Raw genomic sequence first — 23,488 nt, forward strand, 5'->3', positions numbered from 1 at the left:
CCCTACTTTGCTCAGAATAAAGGCCACCATCCTCACTATGACCCACATGGTTCCATGCCCTGCCCTCCTGCGGCATCTGGGCTCCTTGTGTCTCTCAAGTCGCCACACCAGCCTCCAAACCCAGGACCTCTTCGTGCTCCCTCGTCAACCCCAGACACACCTTCCTCCCTGGAGGCCGCCTGCCCACACCGTGGCAAGGGGCAACCCCTGCCCTGATCCACCTGGCCCGTGGCCCGGGTCTGGTCTGAGGCAGCTACGTCACTCTGTCCCCTCCCCAGGAGGGAAGGGATTTGGTTTTGTTCTCTGCTGCACCCAGTGCTGGCTGGCAGAGAGGGGCGTCCCAGGAGGGACCAGGACAGAAAGGAAGGGAGGGTCGGGACTCAAGCGCCTGTACCCACAGACTTGGTGGGCAAGGGGCGGGGGTGTCCCGCAGGGAAGGTGGGACTCAGCCCGTGGCGTCCCCAGCAGCGTCTTGCCCCTGGAACTCCCTCCCTACATCTGTTCATGTGAGAGGCCTTCGTCCTCGACGCAGCCAGTGTTCAGGTGGACACGCGCATGGCTCCGAAGTCCTGTGTGACGCCCACGTGACCTCATGGGGCTGTGTGATGTCACCGCGGGCGGGGTGGGGTGTGCCCGGCCTGGTCCCACCGTCCACAGCGAGCGGCAGACGGAGGGGCGGCAGCTGGCGGTTCTACCTAACAGGTGTTTCCCTCGTGGAGTAGGACTGAGAGGCCCGGGTGGCTGAGGGGACGCGCCTGGGGCGCGGGGCGCAGGGGAGTCGACGAGCGCCCCCTCCTGGCGCGAGCAGGCGCCTCCCGGAAGTCCAGGACCCGCCCACGCTGACGCCCCCGCGTCCCGGGTGTGCTCGGCCCGGTCACCTGCCCGCCAGCTGCGGCGATGAAATACGTGCCGGAAGCGAAGAAGTCGTCGCCGCACCTGCTGAAGCAATTCACAGGTAGGGAGGGAAGGCGCGCGGTGGGGGCGGCGCGGGGAGGAGCCGTTTCAGCCCCTGGCGCGGACAGGGGGTCCCGGTCCCAGGCCTGGTTAGGAGGGAAAGGCCGAAACATGCGTGTTCAGAAAATAACCTGGGAAAACGCCGTGAAGTCTTCATTTTTGAAAATTTTATTACAAAAGACACCTGAATCGGAGGTTTTCTAGGTGAAGAAGTGCATTGAACTATTTCCAGGGGTTTCACGGGTCAAAGGCATTTCGTCCATGAGGTGCTGAAGATCCACTTCAACTAACTTCATACCTGTTGTTGTAGGAGTGACTTTTTTATTAAGGAAAAACATTTATCAGCAATGAAGAAGCTCCCCTTTCCCTTTCCCCACCCAGGCGACTGACTCAAAGGCAGGCACTCACCACTGGGGCTGGAAGGAACCACCAGTGTGGGATGTGACTTATCCCACATGTGCTGTTACTGTGCATAGATGGGGGGGCGGTGACAGTGACTTACAGCCAGGAAGAGGAAGATTCTGGAAGTTCCAGCCTCCCCAGGAGAGGTGGGAGATGCCACCTTCTGTGGCTCAGGTTTACCTGCTACTTGAACGTTTTTTTCTCAGTTGAGCTTGTATTCATGAGATGCTTTTATTATAATAATAATTAAAAAAAAAAAAAAGACAAAGTCAGGTGTGGTGGCCTGTAGTCCCAGCACTTTGATAAGCCAAGGCAGGTGGATCATCTGAGGTCAGGAGTTCCAGACCAGCCTGGCCAACGTGGTGAAACCCTGTCTGTACTAAAAATACAAAAATTAGCCAGGCATGGTGGCGGGTTGCCTGTAATCCCAGCTACTTGGAAGGCTGAGGCAGGAGAATCACTTGAACCTGGGAAGCAGAGGTTGCAGTGAGCTATTGTGCCACTGCACTCCAGCCTGGGCGACAAAGCGAGACTCCGTCTCAAAAACAAACAAACCGAGAAAATGGAAGAAAGAGAAAACAAAGTGGGTTATTTGGGGTTGTTACCTCTGTTGGGAAGGTAGGCTAGGGAGCGCCTCTCAGGCTGGCCAAGATGCTGGCAGCCGCTGAGCACTTGCCCACAGCAGCACCCGGCCCTGCAGCTCTCAGAGGGAGAGGGCAGCCCAGGTGCCAAGAATGTGTGGCAGCTGCCAACCTGTGAGGCTTTCCAAGGCCACCCGGCCACCAGGCTTTGTCACACCCGGGGGGCAGCTGCTCTTTGGACAGGAAGAGGGGTGTCCACAAGAGGGGTCTTTGCAGTTCCTGATCCAGATGCACCCAGGGCAGAGTGGGAGGCCTGCACCTGGGGCCCCTGAGGGAGTGGATGTTCTTGTGGCCGGCTGGGGTGGCCCCTCTCATCTTCTGGCAAGATGGCCCCGTAGCCAGGGCAAGCACAGGGGGAGAAAGCAGTCCCTCTTTCAGGCCTTTGGGGGTCACCCTCCTGGTCTCTGCTTCAGGGCTGCAAGCATTGCAGCTGTTGTGGGTACAAGCTGCTGCTCCTGGGCCTGGCTACCCTGTCTCTGAGGGGCTGCCAGGGGCTGCTGGAGGCTGACGCCCCTTCTCAGGGAGCATGGGGCTGGTGGAGGTCATCTCAGGTGTACCAGGTCACCCAAGGCACAGCCCAAGCTGACCCTGGGCTGGAGTCCTCTCACCTTGCCATGGCCATGCCCAGGCCCCAGCATCTGGCATCTGCATGTGACAATCCTGTGTGCTCCCCACACAACCTGTCTTCGTGACTGAAGGACGCATGCAGGTTAATGCAGGATGGTCAGCATTGTCCTTATCATCCTTTGCAGACTGTGGCGTGGCTGTTTTGTGACTGTTTCTGTTCCTTTAGGGGTGTGGGGAAGCTGTGAAATGACATGGCCGGCGTTGTCCTGGCTTGGAGCTGGCTCAGGTGTCTGCGCCACTGGTGGCCTCTGCGGGCAGGTGGGGAACTGGAACCTTTAGCTACAGTGGCCGGCCATGGCCCTGCTGCTCAGGCCCTCTCTGCTGCCCACCCCTGGGTCTGAGCCCAAGAAGCAGCCTAGAGGAATTCCTCCTGTCCTTCTCTGCACAACTTTGCAGATGTGGAAGAGGCTCTGGTCCGCTGCAGTGCAGACTCTGGCCTCCGAGCCCACCCGCTCCACAGCCTCTCCCCATGTGACTGCAGAGCCCTGCATGCCTCCCCTTCCCTGCAGCCCTGCTCCTGCAGCCCAGCCCATGTCCATACTCGCTCATCCTGGACAGGAGGCAGCTAGGTCTCCAGACAGCCCCATAGCAGGTGAGGGCCTGAGGCTGGCTCCCGGGGCCCCATGTTCACATGGCCCTGGACAGCGGGCGACCTGGGGGTGAGGGAGTGGAAATGAGGATGGGAGGGTGACATGCGGCCCCTGGGGAAGAGGCGTGGAGGCTCTGCCTTCCTGGGCTGATGCAGCCTCAGCTGCTGTCAACTGCTGCCTAATGATTAATGTCAGCTCCCTCCCTAAATAAAATAGTTTCTGCGAAAGCACTTTTTTTTTTTTTTTTTTTTTTTTTTGGTGAGACGGCGTCTCGCTCTGTCGCCCAGGCTGGAGTGCAGTGGCGCGATCTCCACTCACTGCAAGCTCCACCGCCTCCCGGGTTCACGCCATTCTCCTGCCTCAGCCTCCCTAGAAGCTGGGACTACAGGCGCCCGCCACCACGCCCAGCTAATTTTTTTGTATTTTCAGTAGAGACGGGGTTTCACCGTGTTCGCCAAGATGGTCTCGATCTCCTGACCTCGTGATCCGCCCGCCTCAGCCTCCCAAAGTGCTAGGATTACAGGCGTGAGCCACTGCGCCCAGCCGCGAAAGCACTTTTAAACTGTGATACACTTTCCACACCGGTGTGTGTTCTTCTCTGAGTGACTTTTATGAAAGAGTGGGGACTCGAAGCCACTGGCTTCTCCTCAGGAGTCTGTGGACATATTTGGACTCTCTGTGTCCGAATCCCGGAGATCCGTGGCCGTGCACACCCCAGATCCCCATCCATGGTTCACATGTGCTCCAGGCAGGAACCGCTACACACATGAGCCTCTGCACACAGCACGCCAGCTCCCCGAACCTGCTGTGATCTCTGCCCAGCTTCCTCCTCCTCCTCCTCCTCCTCCTCCTCCTCCTCCTCCTCACCTCTCCTTCCGTGTTCTGATGCTCAAACTCTGGGAGAACTGGCATCTTCTGTCCTAAGATAACTTGATATGCAGCTTTAAGCTCGGTGTCAAGAAAATGGGTCTCCAGTTTCAGAGATTTTTACGTTGTTTATGACATGTGCTGTGAAGACACATTCAGCCAGATTCCGGGTGGTCTCACAGCTCACAGACAGAAAGGGGTGTGCAGGCCTGGCCCGCTGAAGGTCCTCGGTGCCGGTGGCCGTCGTGACCGCAGGCATGTCTCTGGAGTTCCCAGGCCACATTTCCCGTCACCGCTGTACTCAGAATCTTGTCTTTTCTTCCCGCCTGGACTGTCTTTGGAAACCTGTCTGTGGTTGGGTCTTGCTGTCCGTGGCCACGCTGCCAGGAACCCTGAGCTGGGACATTCTACTGGGTCACTGAGCAGTGTGGCTTGGAGGTGTTCCCTGGAGGCCAGCCCGATGCCTGCCTTTCTAGGGAAGCAGCTCCCAGCAGGGAGGCTGAGCCTCAGGAGTGCTGGAAGCCTCCATGGTGCCATGAGGTCATGGCTGCTGAGTCTGCTGGCTGCTTCTCCAGGAGGCAACCATGGTCTGTCCCCTGCTAACCGACTGCCTCTTCGGGAAACCAGGTGGCAGAGGGACTTTGATGGGGAGTTAGATCGAGGACCTGGCGCTGCCCTGAGAGTCTCTGGGCATGGCTCCTCCCCTAGGAAGAATTCCTGCAAGTGTGCATTTCACAGAGAGCGGGGAAGGGAGGTGGATGGAGCACAGGAAGTAGAAACGCCACAGAATTGTCAGCCACATTTAAAATGGTGACGCCTCCCCGCCTGGATCATCAGCCACATTAAAAATGATGACGCCTCACTGCCTGGGTTGGAAAGCCCTGGCCTCAGATTTGTACCTCTCTGGGCATCATGCCCCTCCTGATCCTTTCCTCTCCTGTTGCAGAAGCAGCAAAATGCGGAGTGAAAAGACTTTCCATGGCCTTAGAGAAACAACAGAACATTGGCCACTGTGCTGGCGTGGGCGTGTTAGAAGCCCCAGGTGGTGGCCGGTGGGAAGTGGGATGAGCGAGGGAGTGAATGGCAGCCCCACTGTCCCTGGGGAGCGGTGACTTCCCTGGGCTTGCTCTCCATGCAGATGGGGTGACGGGACAGACTCGTGGGACGAGCTTTGAAACCTCACTGCATGGCCCCCCATCTCACCTGGCCCCCCTGAGCCAGGATGGCTTCTCCCAGGAAGCACTCTGCTCACTTTAGATTGATTAATTTAACCCCAGTCTCATTTCAGTAGATCAGGAGGGACGCAGTTGCCCTGCCATCCTGAGGCAGCGCCTCCCGGTTCCCACAGCCCGGCCCAGCCGATGGCTCCTTTCCTCCTTCCCAGCTGCACTGTCATGACTCTGGGAGAGCACAGGGAGAGAGCCAGGCAGTGAGTCCCATGCTCAAGTTGCCCTGGCTATGGTGTGGGGGGCGTGGAGGGCCTGCTGAAGACACCACTGCTGGTGCCAGTGGCTGGGCGTCCAGTACCTGTGCAGTGGGTGAGCTGCCAGTGATGTTTCTAGAGGGAGCGGGGAGCTGCATCAGCCCTGCCGATCCCCCACCACGTGGAGAGCCCACCTCGGCCCCTTTGGCAGCTGTGTCAGCCCTGCCGACCCCCCAACATGTGGAAAGCCCACCTTGGTCCCCTTGGTGACTGCGACCTGGTCCCTGCCCAAAAAGCCTCAGCTTACTCCAACCTCAAAGCCTGTTATGGGTTGTGGAGGAGGGTGGAGGGCCAGGCTAGGAACGGAAATGTGTGAGAGACTTTTCAGGGGCCAGTGGATTTTAAAAATGCATGGCGACATCGTGGAGGTGCATGTGGGAAAATAATGGTGGGTGTGGAGGGAAAACGGGACTCAGCGAGGAGGCGGGGAGGACTGACCGGATTTGACAGCTGGGCGGTCAGATGCGATGGGGACTGAATTTTTAAAATGAGAAATAATGTATGAACGTTTGTGGAGTGATATTGAAGAAAACAAATCACTTTATGAATAAAAATAATGCTTCGTTCAGTGGCATATTTCCTGCCCAGGCTGTTTGCTGAAATTAAACATCCGCTGTCACCGCAAGTCTTTAGAAACCTTTGTTCTCTTGGCTTTGTGAGCAGACATCTCTGTGCTGCTGGGGCTTCTTCTCCCACGTCTGGGGACGGTGGGGAGAGTGCTTGGCACCGTGGTGAGAGCAGGACCCTGAAGCCAGAGGTCACTGTGGATCCCGGCTCCGCTGCACCCAAGCTTGTGGGATCTTGGGTTTCATCTGGATCTTCCCAGATGGGGTGTAAGGGCCTTCGGGCATCACGAGCTGGGCACTGGCGGGTGTCTGATGGGGTGGAAGAGCCTGCAGTATCCTGAGCCGGGTGCTGGTGGGTGTTTGGTGGGGTGGAGGAGACTGTGGGCAACGTGAGCCTGGCGCTGGCAGGTGTTTGGTGGGGTGGGGGGGACTGGGGGCAATGTGAGCCTGACGCTGGCAGGTGTTTGCTGTGCCGTTGCTGTCATCATCCGCGTCAGAAAGTGGAGGCAGTGGTGGACTCTGAATTCTCCGGGAGCTGCCTGTGGGTAGTGTCTGTGAACTTCTGGCACTGTGTCCATCCTGGAATTGCACTCCAGGAAAAAGACCGTGGTACCTGGACGCCCTGGGAGCAAAGCCCTCCTAGTCACCCGCTGTAGACACATGGGCTGCTGCATAGAGCGTGGGGGACCATCTGTCCAGCCACAGCCCGAGGCCAGTCACCCATTTCAGGCCCCTCTAAGCCTGGCTCTGTAGGACCTGCCTGCTGCTGTGGGGCCTCTCCCGGCCTCCCCCGACTGCTCCCCACGTGGCAGGTCAGCGCAAACCACACACAGCCACCCTATGCAACTGAGGGAGGATAGGGTGGCAGCAGCCGGTGACTTTGGCCTGCCCTGTGCACTCTACCTTGGCAGGGGTGGCATCGCCTTGGCAGGGCTCCCATGTCCAGGACGCTTCTGACAGAGGGTGAGGGCTGCAGCAGCGGCTTTTGCAAACCTGGAATAGGGGTGTCTTGGGAAGGGGAACCTGAAAGACTAAATCAACCCTAGGAGCACAAATGAGGTTCCTCAAGGGTCAGGAAGACCAGGCAGCTTCCCTCTCGGCCCCTGTCCCGGAGGAACAATTTACAGAGGTGCCAGGGAAGACCCCCAGTGGCTTGGGTGCAGCCTTGGCCTGGGGCATGGAGCCCGGCTTTGTGGGACTGCAGTCCACCCAGCAAAGGTCTCTGTGGGCACCCTGGGCCCTCACCTGCAGGAACCTCCTTCATCATCCAGCCCAGTCCCTCAGTGGCCCATGGCCGATGAAGGGAGCCGCGTGCCTCGGGGCTGAACATGTGTGAGGCTGCTGAACTCCGCTGGGAAGGGTCGTCTGCCAGGAGCAGTCCCCGCCCTGCTTCCTTTGCCTCCCAGAGTGCACCACACACTCATTGTCTCCCCTTTGGGTCAAAACCGGCATTAAACTTTCTGTCCTTTTGATTCAAGTTTTAAAATTCTGAAATAATCCTCAGCCCATGCTGCTAATTCTAACTCCCGTATGCTTAAGTGTGAAATAATTACACGTTCCCTCCCGAACTCCCAAGTACCCATTGTGTGGGCCCCGCGCCTTCTGTGGGCTCTGTCGTGCATCGTGCCTGGCGCTGCTGCTCGGAAACGTATTATCTCCTAATCGTTAGAGGGCCCTGCATTATTCTGTGTAATTAACTTGACATTATTTTGCTCAGAAATTTAATTCATTCTGGATCTTAGTTTCAAATAAAGATTTGCATGATGCATAATTTAGAAAATAACAAAACCACAACACAAACCCACAGCTGCTCCCCACACCGGTTCCCAGGTTCTTTAGCGGAGAGCGGAGTGGCTTTGTCTTCAGCAGTGACACATGTGTGTCTGTGCTTTTGCAGTGTGTGACATTCCTCTGCATGACATTTGTGACTACAACGTCTCCAGGGACCGATGCAAGGAGCTCGGGTGCTGCTTCTACAAAGGCGTCTGCTACGAGAAAGCAGTTCCCAGTGAGTAGCCATCCCGGCCACCCCGCGGCGGAAGCCGAGGGAGCTGGTGACCATGCTGACCACTGCCCTGCCTGTCTCCCTTCCGCGGGGTCTCTGTTTGCTGGAAACACCTTTGTATTGTTCTCTGGCCACACTCTTCTGCTGCGTCTTAGTGGGGGCAGTAGACTCTGAGTGGGGTCTGAGCTGGAGGGCCTGTGAATGTGAAGTAAGCCACCAGAGGAGTTCCATTCCCAGATGGGCTGGGCAGGGCATGGACGGGGACGGATGGAGACCCCCTTCGTGGAGGAATTTGGCCATTCTGGGTGGTTGCAGAGGCTGGATTTGAGGAAATAGTGCTGCAGAAACATGTGGTGCTGGCAGGGCCCAGGCCAGTGGCCAGGTGTGGGGTGAGCCTATCAGGGTGGAGTGGACCTTGCCCACCACAGGCTCTGTGAGAACAGCAGAGACGCTTAGCCCTGACTGGGGAGTCCGTGGGCTGCTTCAACGTTGGACTAGAAGCCAGACCACACACGAAGATCTGCTGGTAGCCCCTCAAGCCCCTCAAGCAGCAAGGGGGTGAAGTGAGGACAACAGACACCCAGTGTGTGGGGTGTGGGGGCTGGAGGCGTTGCCACTCCCCCTCCCCATGAAGGCTTCCGGAGGGAGGCGCGCCGTTCAGGGGACCGTGGCTAGTTGTAAAATGTGTTCGAAGGGAGATGGGAGGAAGTTAAGAAACCAGGATGGCGTGTGCGTGAAGGGTGTTGGGCTCCTACCTCCTCGGCGTATTCTCGCCTGTGAGCACGCGGCCTTCTGCGCTGCTGAGGTCTTCTCATTTCCAAACTCTCATCAAGGCCCACGGGAAGCTTCGTGTGTTTCCTTGTCCTGTGGAGGCCCCTCTTGGAAATGAGGGTAAAGGGCTCTTTGTGCTGCGTGGGGAGGGGCGGACAGCAGCACAGACGGGATCGGCCTGCACAGTGCGCCCTTGGGAGGGAACAGTGCAGTCCTTGACGATGGAGACGCTGGATGTGGCCGATGATCTCTCACGGCTTTAGGATTCCTTGGAGATGAGTTCCAAACCCTCCCTGTCCTATGCCACTCTTTTCTCCACCCCCAGCACCCCAAAGTGAGCAAAGGCCCCTGACTGTGCAGCTCAGGGCCATTTCTTCTTCCTTTTACTTCTTTCTCCTGCATTTCCGGCTAGACTGAGCCCTCAGAGACCAGGCACCAGGCCCTCTTCACTCCCTGTACCTAGTAGGGCTTAGAAAGTCAGGAAACATTAGTGACTGATGGGAATGAGTGACTGATGGAAATTTCTGAGCCCTGCTGATGGAACCAAGCGTGAGCTTGGCTGCTCACCGCTTGCAAAACCCATAACAAATGAAGGGAGAGTGACTTTATTTCCAAAGCTAGCAGTGGGGAAGTGGCTGACTTGCGCTTCCAACTTTAGGCTGGGGAGAGGGGCTTAAAAAGAGGAACTTAGAATGGGAGGCACGTGGGAGGGGTGCTACTCGAGGTCTGAGGGTCTCGTTCCGGTGGCTGTCTCAAGCCGTGGCCCACCTGGAGCATGGGGTGGCGTCATCTTGATGGCTGGTTGTAGACTCATCACCTTCAGGGGATCTTTGGCATTTTGCAGCTGGGTCTCTATGCTTGGTCTATCTCAAGATGAGCCCCTAGAACTTGTAAGTAAGCCCATAATTAAATACCAGCACACAGTTAGATAAATGTGCATGGGGCTAGGGGGTGCGTGGTGAGAAAGGGAGACCGTGGTGTTGAAAAGAAAGTACATTTCAAGGCTATATTTTAAGACTAAGGAGAACAAAAATTTTCTGCTGTAAGCTTTCTGCATTGTGAGACTAGGGGAACAAGAGAAAAAGGAAAAAAAAGTTTTAAAATTCATTTTCAGGCTAGACCGTTTGATTACATGGGGACTGCCCAGTCCTACAGACATAAAGCTTTAAGCCAGCTCTTCTGAGATGAAAGGGATATTCTGAGCACAAAATCAGTCAAGAAAGAAAGTGCTGACGGGATTCTGGCTTGCTCCAGGGAGGGTGTCTGTCCTGCTTCGTGGTGAAGATTTGGCACCTCATCAAAACAAGATTAATTTTGGCGCCTCAGAGGCAAACGAGAGGTCACAATGGATACCACTGATAGTTGGGAAGGTTTTCTGACCAAGACAGCTCCTGCAGATCTTGGCTTTAGAGACTCAGGACCAGACCCCTTGCTGTCCCTGCCTCCACTTCCAGGAGCCTCTGGGATTCTCGGGATCCCACGCCTTCCTCTGACTCCAGATAAAATCAGTTGGAAATTGCTTCATTTATTATTTTTACTAAGATACTATACCATAAAATTCACCTTTTAAAGTATACAATTCAGTGGCTTTTAGTATACTCACAGTGGTGCGGTCATCGCCATTAACTCCAGAACATTTGCACCACACCAGAAAGAAGCCTCAGGTCCATCAGCAGTCACGTCCCATCCTTCCCTCTCTCTGGCCCCTGGCAGCTACTTATCTCTCTATGGACTTCCGTATTATGGACATTTCATATAAATGGAACCACGTGACTTGTGGTTCTTTCACTTACATAGTTCTCAAGGTTCGTTCATGTTGCAGCAGCTATCAGTACTTCATTTCTCTTTATCGTTGAGTAATTGTCCACTGTATAGATGTGCCGCATTTTGTTGACCCATCTATCAGTTTATAGACATTTGGATTGTTTCCACTTTTTGGCTATTATAAATGATGCTGCTCTGAACATTTGTATATAGGTTTTTGTGCAAACATGGTTTTTATTCTCTTGGGTATATTCGTAGGAGTGGAATTGCTGGATCATATGTTAACTCTACGCTTAAATTTTTAAGGAACTTCCCAACTGTTTTGCAAGGTGGCTAGACCATTTTCCAGGCCAATCAGCAACATATGAGAGTTCCAGTTTCTCCACATTCTCATCAACACTTGTTGTTGTCCTTTTGTTTATAGCCATCGTAATGGATGTGAAGTTGTATCTCATTGTGGTTTTGATTCATATTATTCTAATGAATAATGATGTTCACCATCATTGCATTTTTTTGGGGGGGGAGCTATTTGGATATCTTCTCTGGAAGAAAAGTCTATTCAAGTCCTTTGTCCAGTTTTACATTGGGTTGTCTTTTTATTATGGCGTTGTATGAGCTCTTTATGTATTCTGGATGTTAAACTCTTATTAGAAATATGACTTACAAATACATTCTATTATTCTCTTATGTCTTTTATGTTTATTAAGTTTCTGTCCATTTTCTCCATTTTTCCTATTGTTGCTTGTGCTTTGGTGTCACATCTAAGAAACCATTGCCTAATCCAAGGCTGCAAAGATTTATACCTGTAATATCTTCTAGGAGTTTTATACCTATAACTCTTACATTTCGGTCTTTTGATCCTTTTTGAGTTAACTTTTGTATCTGGTGCAAAGAAGGTTTCCAACTTCATTATTTTGCGTATGGATATTCAGTTGTCCCAGCATCATTTGTTGAGAAGATTCTTTTTCCCCCATTAAATTGACACTGTTGTTGAGAATCAGTTGCCCATAAAAGTGAGTTTACTTCTAGATTCTCAATTCTATTCTGTGCATCTATATGTCTATCCTTAGTCAGTACCAGTTTTGATTACTGTAGCTTTGCAGTAAATTTTGAAATCAGAATTTGTGAGTGCTTCAACTTTGTTCTTCTTTTTCAAGATTATTTTGGCGATTATGGGTCCCTTGTATTTCCATACCAAATTTAGCTCGTCAGTTTCTGTAGAAAAGAGGTCCTTTGGCAATTTGATTGGGGTTGTGTTGAATCTGTATATAATTTGGGAAGTATTACCATCTGAACATGATATTAAGTGTTCTGGTCCATGAACAGGAGTAGTCTCTTTATTTCGGTCTTTAATTTTTTTCAATATTTTATAGTTTTCAGGGTACTGATCTTGAGCTTCTTTAATTAAATTTATTCCAAATTATTTTATTCTTTTTCATGTTATTATAAATTGAATTGTTTTCTTCATTTTCAGATTGTCTATTGCCAGCATATAGAGATGTAATTGGTTTTTGTATGCTGATTTTGTATATGTCAACCTCGTTGAACTTGCTTCCTCTATTAGTTTTCTAGTTGATTCCTTAGGATTTTTTGCATACAAGATCATGGCATCTGAAAATATAGTTTTACTTCTTTTTTCCTAATCTGAATGCCTTTTAGTTCATTTTCTTGTCTAGTTTCTGACTAAAACCTCCAGTACAATGATGAATAGAATTAGGAAGGGCAGAAGCCTTGTCTTTTTCCTGACCTTAAGGAGAAACTTTCAGTGTTTCACCATTAAATACAGTGGTGACTGTGGGTTTTACTAGATGCCATGTATCTATTAATAGTAAATGCAAGAAACAACTTGGAAACACACAAGTTGAGAAAGCTCCCTCCTCTTCCTGCTTTGTTGAGTGTTTTTATCACGAGAGGGTGTTGGATTTTTTTTCAAATTCTTTTTCTGCACCTATTGAGCACCTTAATGGTGACTTTTATTACTTCATGTGAATTTGACTTACTGTCTACTCTTCTTTTATTTCATCCTAAAGGACTCCCTTTGGTATTTCTTATAAAGAAGTTTTGCCAGTGATGTATATCCTGACTTTGTTTATCTGAAATGTCTGAATTTACCCTTCATTTTTGAAGCATAGAGTTGCTGTATATAGAATTGCTGGTTGATAGGCTTCCTGACAGCCCTTTGAATATTTTTTCTCATTGCCTTCTGGCCTGCATGGTTTCTGATGAGAAACTGCTGTAAATCTTAAGGCTCTTTTGTATATAATGTGTCACTTCTCTCATGCTGTTTTCAAGATTCTTTGTCTTTTGCAGTTTGCCAGGTGTCTGGGTGTGGATCTCTCTGAGTTTATCCTACTCAGAGTTCACTGAGCTTCTTGGATGTGTAGATTAATGTTAACCAAACTTAAGAAGTTTTTACCATTATTTCTTCAAATATGCTTTCTGTTCTTTTATCTTTCTTCTCTCCCTCTGGACTTTCATTACGTGTATTTGGTAGACTTTATGGTATCCCACAGACCTCTAAGGCTGTATTAGTTTCTCTTGGTTATATTTTCTTTCTGTTACTTAAACGGATAATCTCATTGACCTATCTTCAAGTTTACCGATTCTTTTGCCTGCTCAAATCTGCTGCTGAGCATCTCCAGTGAATTTTCATTTCTATTATTGTACTCTCCACTCCATCATTTCTTTTGGTTGTTTCTTAATAATGTCTATATTTCTATTGATATTTTCTATTTGATGAATGCATTAGTCATTTTTACAATGCTATAAAGAACTACCTAAGACTGGATAATTTATAAAGGAAAGAGGTTTCATTGACTCACAGTTCTGCATGGCTGGGGAGGCCTCAGGAAACTTACAATCATGCCAGAAGGCAAAGGGGAAGCAACACATATGTTACATGGCAGCATGCTTGTGGGGAGGTAACTGCCAAACACTTTTCAACCATCAGATCTCGTGAGAACTCACTCACTATCATGAGACTATCATGGAGTAAACTGCCCCCATGAGCCAACCACCTCCGACCAGGTCCCTCCCTTGACATGTGAGGATTACAATTCAAGATGAGATTTGAGTGGGTCACAGAGCCAAATCATATCAATGAAATAGTATTCTTATACTTTTATTTAGTTCTTTAGACATGATTTCTTCTAGTTCTTTGAATATGCTTAAAATATTTGATTTACAGTCTTTGTCAAGTAAGTCCAACATCTGTGCTTCCTCAGTGATGATTTCTATTAATGGCATTTTTAATGTGTATGGCCATACTTTCTCATTTCTTTGTATGCTTAACATTTTTCTTTCTTGAAAATAGGACATTTTAGGTCAGATAATATAGCACCTCTGAGAATTGGTTTCTTTCACCTCCCCAGGTTTTATTGTTGCTGCTGTTTGTTGTGGTGGTTGTTTGATGACTTTCCTGCACTAAATCAGTAAAGTCTTTATTCTTTATGGTGTGTGACCACTAAAAACTCTTCTTGAGTAGCTACTAGTTAGCTAATTACCAGACAAAAATTTTCTTAGATGCCTGGAAACACAAGCCTCTCAGACTTTGCAGAGGAGTTCTGTGTGCATGCTGAGGCACACCTTCAACAAACTAAGAATATTTCTAGCTCTGCCTTAGCCTTCACTTCCTGCTTATGCAGATCCTTAAGTCAGCCAGAGGTGAGGTCCCAGGGCCACCATAGGTCTTTCCTTGCAAAGCCCACAGCAGTGGACATGTCCATGACCCTCTAGATTCCCAGGAATGTGTCAGAGCATTTCAAAGCTCTCTATGCATATCTCATTTCCCAGATTTTCATGTTAAGCTTGTTGGTTAGCCTCTTGTTTTCCCCCAACTGCTACCCACCACTTTAGCCAGTAAAACGATGTTCAATTGCTTCTGATTATTTAAAACAAATGCCTGGGGAAAAAGTTGTTCTCACCAAATGAGCTCAGATCAAATAAAAATGATATTCCAAGGAAGCACCAGACAGATCAAATCATGACAACTCTCTGGCAATGAGGCGTTGAAGGAACTCCCACCCTGTTCTGCCCCCTGCAGCGGCTGCCAGGCTGCTGGATTTACCATGATTACAGGCTGCTGATTTTCAAGATACCATGGAGCTGGAGGGTGGGCAGGAGAGATGGGAACAAGGCTAGATAAAAAGCCCAAGCTTGCTCTTTTACTGAGATTCAGCTGTTTGCCTCAAATAAACAGATTTCCACAAGCTTTTGGTTAATTTCTAGACTTCTGAAAAACTTTCATCTGATGATTTTTACCAGTGTTCTCATTGTTTTTATGGAGGAAGAAATTGGTGGTGGTGGTGGGGTCCTTGCTTTGCCATTTTTGCTGATATCACCTTGAAAATTAATTATGGGCTTTACTGAAGCCCTAGTCCAGTTGTACATAACCAGTTAATGAGAGTTACAACACGAGGTAGTGCTTTTTCCTGAAGGAGTCCATTATCCTGCACCTGACTCACCTGTCTCATTGTAAAACCCTTTCTTAATAATGTCTATATTTCTATTGATATTTTCTATTTGATGAATGCATTAGTCATTTTTACAATGCTATAAAGAACTACCTAAGACTGGGTAATTTATAAAGGAAAGAGGTTTCATTGACTCACAGTTCTGCATGGCTGGGGAGGCCTCAGGAAACTTACAATCATGCCAGAAGGCAAAGGGGAAGCAACACATATGTTACATGGCAGCATGCTTGTGGGGAGGTAACTGCCAAACACTTTTCAACCAACAGATCTCGTGAGAACTCACTCACTATCATGAGACTATCATGGAGTAAACTGCCCCCATGAGCCAACCACCTCCGACCAGGTTCTGGCCCTTTAGCCAGAATCTTACTTGAGAGATCTTTTTGGGTTCCAGGCCTTCCGGTATGGAACAGCGTCTCATACGGCTTCATTCCAGCAGCTCGGCCTCTGGGGCATGTGGCAGTACTCCTGAAGCCAAGCTCATGGCAGTGGGTGCTGACTTGGCCATGATTTGCTGCACTGGCACTTGTCATCATTTTGTTTTTGTTTTGTGAAATTGGGGCTTGCTGCTCACATTGCATATGCAGAGAGCAGCAGATGCTCACAGTCGCACTCAGTTCATTTCCATCATAGAGTTGGACTTCTTACAGAACTCCAGATTCCAAGGCACTTATACCACTTAGTTTTTCTGAGAAGTTTACCATTTAAGTCCCCTAAAAGTGGCAAACATTGCATCCAAAAGGTATTTAAGTTTATTCTTTCAGTCTTCTCCATATAATAATTAATGATCCCAATTTCCTCACATCCCAATGAAGCAGAGATCCAACCTTGTAAAGTGGTGTAAATGCATCACTCCAGGAAGATCACAGCTAGGAAGGGAATGCACGTCCAAGCTGCTACTGCTGCTGCTTTTGCCATCTCTCCCATCCTCTGAGCACCTTTTCATCAGTACCGTGTAGGTGCTGGCCTGTTTGTAAATGTTGGCATGTATGTCACATATGGCTTAAGTTAGAACAATCGCCGCATGCCTGTCATCCATTTTTAAAGTGAGTCTTAATCCCTATAGCAGATTCATGACTGGTGTTACGAGGAACCCAGAAGAGAACACAGGCCCTCAAGAATGTTTTTGACTTAGAGAGGGCTCACTGTTTTGCAAGGGAGTGTATCATTTTTGCATGGAAGCAGCCATTAAGTTCTTTCCATCATTCTAACTTTAATAGCTGTGTTGTGTGGCTGTGCTTTTTTTGACTCTTGACTTCTTTCGGGCCTGTAGGAAGAGCCTGGGCAGTGGGCCCTGCCTTGGGGCTCTCACTGTGCCCTCACATTACTTTTCATTTCTTTGACATCTTTCTCATTCAAAATGACGAATGAACCTTTGTACTGTGCAAGTTGTAGTATTCAGTGACAGGGTATTATGAGCTCTTTGTGCACATAATTCCATGTTATGAAAACCTTTCACCAACTTCTTAAATTGGCTGGTTTGAAGTGCACATTGTGTTATGGCATAATCTGTATTATTAAGAATATGAATTGGGAATTCGCATTAGATCTTTCAGAAAGAATTGGGAATTCAAAGAGAAAGACTTGCCTTCATTCTTCAGTCTTGATTAGGGTATGTTATTTAACATGTCATTTCTTCTAAGTATCTGACTTCAGTTTCTTCACGGGACTTGCTGAGATGATTTCAAAACTTTTGTTTCACTATATTTTGGGAACATTTACCAAGACGTTTCTTAAAGACAATGATCCTTTCTTCAATTGCTGCTATTTCTGAAAGATAAACCAGACTTTGTGGTTTATGATAGCCAAAGACACGGTCTGTAGTGAATAGTGTTGCTAGACAGACACTGTACAGAGCACACCATTGAGGTTGAGTTTCTATCTTTAGGAGCTTGGCATCAATGACAAAGAACATGAGCACATATGAAGATATGGGAGATATACTGACAGTGGAATACTAAGACACTGACTGCATATGTGTGTCTCTTCAACAGGACTTCACTCATATAATTTTGAATTTGTTCCATGAACTAAGACACAAAGTCATACTAAGGAATAAAACATTTCCTGGAGTTCAGGAATTTCAGGGTTACCTTCTTGCCTCATGAACGCTCTTAATTCACCCTTTCACTTTATTTGTGCATTTTGATTCAATCAATTCTGATTGTTGAACAGCATTTAAGTGCAGATTCTCTGGGCAATCTCTAGGCTGCCTCTCAGATCCATCCTCTATTGCTGTGTGACAAGTTACCCCAAAACTTTGTGGCTTAAAGCAACTTAGAGGTTTTGCTGGATGGTTGGGTTTGAGTGTCTCATGAGATTGTGGTCAAGATGCCAAGTGAGGCTGCAGTCACCTGAAGTCTTGCTGTCTCAGATGACTCACTTTGCTGGGAAGTTGATACCAGATGTTATAGGAAGATGACTCACTTTGCTGGAAGTTGGTACCAGATGTTGTAGGAGGCCTCTTCTCCTCACCATGAGGGCTGCAGTCTTTCCCAGAGCAGTGGCTCAAGAGAGATCAGGGCAGAAGCACAATGTCTTTTTCACCTGGCCTCGGGGGTCAGACTCTGGCATCTCCTTTGGCTCCAGGGATCAGCACTGTTCAGTGTGGGAACATCTATCTAGGGTATAAATACCAGGAGGTGAGAATCCGGAGGCCATCCTGGAAGCTGGTTATGGTAGCCCCGGATATTTGGAGGTGAGTCTGCCGCACTGTTTCCCCTCCTCAGGTAAGCAAGTTTCCACGGGACAGTCCTCATTTAAAGAAATAAGCCAGTTGATTGGGAGAACCTTCGACAAGCAGTTTCCCAGTGTGCTCCTTGGTACATGCACATGCCTGTTATCTGACGGCTTGGAACCCCAAGCCTCACTCCTTTCCTCCAGCCTGTCTGTGAGAAATTCTCATTGAGCGCCCATTGTGTACTTTACCGTTCCTTACCGAGGTCACCTCGGTATGAGGAAAATCAAAGATCTGGGTTACCCTCACGAGCTGGCTTCAACCCCTCTCAGTTTTCTGACTTCAGTCCCCATGGAAAGAATCCTGGACACCTCACCCATTTCTGGTGGCCCTGCGATGAGTCCAGGGAGTACGGATCCCATCGGAAGCTGGCTCGTGTGCCCAGGAGGCCGCTTTCTCTGCACCTGCGGCCTCGCTTCTGGGGTGGGTTGAATTGGGTACACCCAATGCATATGTTGAAGTTCAGATCCCTGGTACCTGTGAATGTGACCTGATTTAGAAAAAGGGTCTTTGCAGGTGTAATTAGGTAAGATGAGATCACAATGGAGCAGAGTGAGCCCTCCATCCAAAATGACTGGTATCCTTGTAAAGAGAAGAGACACGAAGACAGAGGAACACAGAGGAAAGACAGCCACGTGACAATAGGGGCAGAGACTGCTGTGATGCTAGGAAGAGGCCAGGGAGGACCCTTCCCAGGAGCCTTTGAAAAGAACACGGCCCAGCAGACACTTTGTTCTTGGACTTCTGGCCCCCAGAACCATGAGATGATCAATTTCTATTGTTTTAAGTCCCCCATTGCATGGTACTTTCTTACAGCATCCTTGGCAAACTCACACACTATCCAGGAAAATTATATCTGATGGTGTTGTTACTGCTTCACGACTCTTGGGAGCGGTTTAGCGGGAGGGGAAGGTGTGGGAATTGAGGGAAATCATGTCACCTGCACTAGGCATTTGCAAGTCAGCCAGTTTCTTTGAGAGAGTAAGAAAGCAATTAGAGAAAAGACTAATATTGATAATAATAACAACAATAAGAATTACTGTGTATATGTGATTAGTCAAGCACTTAAGAACTTTAGTTGCATTCATTAAAAAATTCCTTACATCAACCCGATGGAAGGAATGTAGAAGAACAAACAGTAGATGAGGATATTATTTGACCAAGGACTCTGAGAGGAGTGATGCTCATGTACAAATATTAGGACTTGAGGGGTCCAAGTCCTGAACCAATGAGCCAACGGAGATCCAGATATCAGCCCTCGGTGCTGGGCAGTGCTGCGCCCCACAGGCCTCTTGCACAGACAGGGCCCTGCCTGCTGAGTAGTGGGCAGTCCCCCAGAAAGAGGCTCAGGAGGGGGCTGAGCGGTTCCTCCTCCCAGTTACCCCTGCCTTGGAGAGGCTGGGAGTACACTCACACAGGGAAACCCAGGGTGGTGGGGCTGCCCCTCACGGCCACCTGGGGAGGCTCGACTTTTGCTGAGGGTGGGTTGGAGAAGGCACAGGAAACTTGGGGATTGCAGGAGACTCTTTTTTTTTTTTTTTGAGATGGAGTCTCGCTCTGTCCCCCAGGCTGGAGTGCAGTGGCACATCTCAGCTCACTGCAAGCTCCGCCTCCCGGGTTCACGCCATTCTCCTGCCTCAGCCTCCCAAGTAGCTGGGACTACAGGCGCCCACTACCACGCCTGGCTAATTTTTGTATTTTTAGTAGAGATGGGGTTTCACGGTGTTAGACAGGATGGTCTCAATCTCCTGACCTCGTGATCCGCCTGCTTCGGCCTCCCAAAGTGCTAGGATTACAGGCGTGAGCCACCGCGCCCGGCCTAACAGGAGCCTCTTTTAATACAAAGAAGCCCAGTCAAGACCAGTGGGATTTGTCTATGATCCAATAAGTGTTTCTTTGTATTCAGTTTAGGGGAGGAATTGACCTGGGCATTGAGGAGCCATTTCCAGGGAGCTGGGGAGCACAGCAGGAACAGAGGGGCCAGTGCCATCTATCTCTCAGTGCACCCCTGGGGGTCAAGAGCCAGCACCATCTCTCCACGCACCTCCGGGAGGTCAGAAGCCAGCACCATTTCTCCCCCATGTACTCCCGAGGGTCAGGAACCAGCACCATCTCTCCATGCACCCCAGGGGGTCAGGAGCCAGCGCCATCTTTCCACGCATCCCCCGGGGACGGGAGCCAGCACCTTCTCTCAATGCACCCCTGAGGGTCAGAAGCCAGCACCATCTGTCCATGCACCCCCCGGGGGTCAGGAGCCAGCACCTTCTCTCCACGTACCCCCAGGGGTCAGGAGCCAGCGCCATCTCTCCACACCCTGCCGGGGGTCAGGGTGGTCACAAGGTGTCTTCTGGGTGGCACTGACCACCACCTGTAGCTGCCTTTCACAGGGAGCCCTCATCTGCCTGCAGGGGCCTTTGGAGATGTCCACAGAGCTGTCTCCAGGAGACGCTGGGGAGGGTGGGCGAGGAGGGCTGACCGTGGGCAGCAGTGCCGGGAGGGCCCGCACCCGACTCTGGGAGAGTTGCCTTTTCTTCTTCTTCTTCCTTATCTATTTACCTGAATTGAAATGACTTCGAATCCCACCATTTTTCAGTTTACGTCCACGTGTTCTCCGCCTTGATTGTGATCATCGCTGGGGCCTTCGTCATCACCATCATCTACAGGTTGGTCCCTTTGTTCTTCATCTGGAGGGTGGGGAGGAGGGGACTCGCCTCTCCTGGCCACAGCCTCCCGCCCGACTGGGCTCCTTTGGGCTTGGTGCTGCTGGGGTGACTGAGAACAGCTCTCTGTGAGCCTGGGAACGGGAACTGGCCAGGCGGGGAGGGCCCCACTGATCTTCTCCAGAGTGCTTCTTGATGACAATCTTAACCCACATTTAGTGAGCACCTAAGACTCTAAGCGCTCTGCTCAGCCTATTCAGCCCTCGCAGCCACGGACGATGTAAGTCCTCTTCCTGTCCCCAGATTGGGACGATTGACGCAGTATCGAGGGGGTCCCAAGGCTGATGGATGGGGCAGTGAGGTTCTAACTCAGACTCCCAGTTGTCTCAGAGCCCCTGAAGCCAAGGCTGCCTGCACCTCTTGACCTGTGGCCTTCATCCTCATTGCAGGGTGTCAGGGTTTGGAGACGTCTCAGAGATGAGTCTACTCCCTCTCATTTTAATGGTGAGGAAATGCAGACCTTGGGGGCCAAGGCAGCAGGTGGCTGTCCCCAGGGCAGGGCTGGAATCCAGCATCTCACGCCCTGGTCAGTCACCTTTGCCATGAGCCCACTCTGTGACGTGCGTACAGGCCCCTGAGATTATTCCAGTTTCTTTGTCTGGGAATGAGTAAAGCCATTTTCCTACCATGAGTGGTGCTATATGCTGTCTTATGTGTGTTAATCATGAAGATGAACCGGCAGTAGCCTGCAGTGCAACACACACCTTCCCCTGCCTGGAGCTGTTTTTGGGAGTCTAGCTGCCTCATACAATCATCTGTTTGGAGCCTGCACAAGAAACTAAAATGAGGCTGGATGTGGTGGCTCATGCTTGTAATCTCCCAGCACTTTGGGAGGCTGAGGTGGGAGGATCACTTGAGCCCAGGGGGTGGAGGCTGCAGTGAGTCGTGTTTGTGCCATTGCACTCCAGCCTGGATGACACAGCAAAACTGTCTCAAACAAATAAATAAAAAATAAAAATAAAAAAATAAAGAGAGAGAGAGAGAAAGAAATGAAAATGAGAACTATTATATCAAAGCACTTACCTTAAAAAATAAGTATGCATGATCAGGAACCTGTGTTTTCAGAGAGATGTCCTGGCAGGCAGGAGGGGGACCTGGAGAGTTTTCCATCTGTAACTTCCCTGACTGTGATCAAACCCTCTTCCCATTAGAGTCGTTCAGGAGAGCAGGAGACAAAGGGCCATCCCTACGGATGTCACGCTGCCACAGAAGTCCGGTGAAAAGGCGGAGGTGGCCTCATCCAGCAGCAAGTTAGGGCTGAAGCCTCCGAGTCCTGGGCCTCCGAGTGCTGGGCCCTCAATGAAGAGTGACGCGGACAAGGATGATGGTGAGAAGCTTCTGGAATGTTCCTCAGCCTAAGGTTGCAGGCACGGTTCTGTTCCCTCGGGAGACCTTCCCTGGAAAAGGGCTCGGCGTCTACACAGGCCCTTCAACCTCGGCGATCAGTGTTGCAGTTTGTTCAAAGTTTGAGCGTACCCAACACTGGAGGTTCAGGTTTGCAGGTTTCCCTCTGTGAGTGTTGTCCCCCCTTCCCGCCCCTTCTGCCTCCCTGTCGCTTCACCCTCTGGCGGGGCCCCCAGTGTTAGTGCGGGAGGCTCCCGGGGAGGGGCGAGCGTCCTGCAGAACCTGCGCATTTGATCAGGTGACTTCCTGCAGGGAGGCTGCCAGGTTGCCGTGGGTACTCTCTGTGCACCCTGGCCACGTGGTGGTCGTGGTTGTGAGGGGAGGCTGCAGGGCTGCCATGGGTACTCTCTGTGGCGCCCTGGCCGCGTGGTGGTCGTGGTTGCGAGGGGAGGCTGCAGGGCTGCCGTGGGTACTCTCTGTGCACCCTGGCCACGTGGTGGTCGTGGTTGTGAGGGGAGGCTGCCAGGTTGCCGTGGGTACTCTCTGTGCACCCTGGCCGCGTGGTGGTCGTGGTTGCGAGGGGAGGCTGCCAGGTTGCCGTGGGTACTATCTGTGCACCCTGGCCGCGTGGTGGTCGTGGTTGTGAGGGGAGGCTGCAGGGCTGCCGTGGGTACTCTCTGTGGCGCCCTGGCCGCGTGGTGGTCGTGGTTGCGAGGGGAGGCTGCAGGGCTGCCATGGGTACTCTCTGTGGCACCCTGGCCACGTGGTGGTCGTGGTTGGAGAGGTGGATGATCACTCTATGCCTGCCTTAGTTTCCAGGAAGGAAAGTCGCTCGTAGGTTGATTTACCTGCTTTGAGGGCCTGGGGAGGTTTTTGGTTGCTTTTCCTAGATCAGCACCTTGCCAGGTTAGAGAAACATCTCAAATGGTAATCCTTATCTTCAGAGATGTTTGCACAGGAATACGAATGGCCTGGACTTATCCATTGTTACCAAGTAGACTTGGCTTTACAGGGACCATCAGGAAAAGCAGGCGTCAGGGTAAGAGGGCGACCCACACTTGATTTCAGATCTGGAATGCCTGGCCCCTAACCGAGGCTGCGTCTGTGCAAATGAGGCTTCCCTGCAGGACAGATGTTTGCCTGGTTAAGGGAGCCTCGAGATGATGTGGGAGGAAGAGTGTTTTACTGTCTTAAGATGCTTCTTCCCTGGAATGCACTGAGAAACACGGGGCAGCATATTGCCATCCCCAAAACTGGCTTTCGAGTCAATCATTGCCATTCGGACACCTTGTGGATGGGTTCAAAGACCCTGATGAAATCTTTTTGGGACTGCTGCATATTCCATTTGAAAAAACAATTCTTCTTTTCTAAAAATCTAGTAACAGTGACAATAGCAGAAGCCGAAGAAACTGAGGACTGACTGAAACGCATAAAGAAGTGGAGATTGGCAGAATTATCCAAATGAAATGGTACAGCAGGTGCACTGTTAACAGTGTGATGGAATGACCACCCAATGAGAAAAAAATAAAGGTATTTTGAAAATTG

At 50.4% G+C, this 23,488-nt stretch overlaps 1 protein-coding gene across 1 annotated transcript; it reads left to right on the forward strand.

Annotated features, from left to right (window-relative positions):
• Positions 1-861: 861 nt before the first annotated feature.
• On the forward strand, positions 862-23,488 carry TEX29 (testis expressed 29). The gene is made up of 5 exons (XM_010384717.2): positions 862-955; positions 8,028-8,138; positions 20,473-20,542; positions 21,751-21,926; positions 23,323-23,488. The coding sequence occupies exons 1-5, from the start codon at positions 898-900 to the stop codon at positions 23,361-23,363; spliced, it is 456 nt and encodes a 151-aa protein (XP_010383019.1). The 5' UTR covers positions 862-897; the 3' UTR covers positions 23,364-23,488.

This window comes from Rhinopithecus roxellana, chromosome 18 (assembly GCF_007565055.1).
Source record: "Rhinopithecus roxellana isolate Shanxi Qingling chromosome 18, ASM756505v1, whole genome shotgun sequence".
Taxonomy (NCBI): domain Eukaryota; kingdom Metazoa; phylum Chordata; class Mammalia; order Primates; family Cercopithecidae; genus Rhinopithecus; species Rhinopithecus roxellana.

Excerpts from the sequence above, each read along its gene's own strand:
- TEX29 (XM_010384717.2), top strand. The coding sequence starts at position 898 with ATGAAATACGTGCCGGAAGCGAAGAAGTCGTCGCCGCACCTGCTGAAG. Across the intron at positions 956-8,027 it reads CCTGCTGAAGCAATTCACAG|TGTGTGACATTCCTCTGCAT; the intron begins GTAGGGAGGGAA and ends GTGCTTTTGCAG. Across the intron at positions 8,139-20,472 it reads CTACGAGAAAGCAGTTCCCA|TTTACGTCCACGTGTTCTCC; the intron begins GTGAGTAGCCAT and ends ACCATTTTTCAG.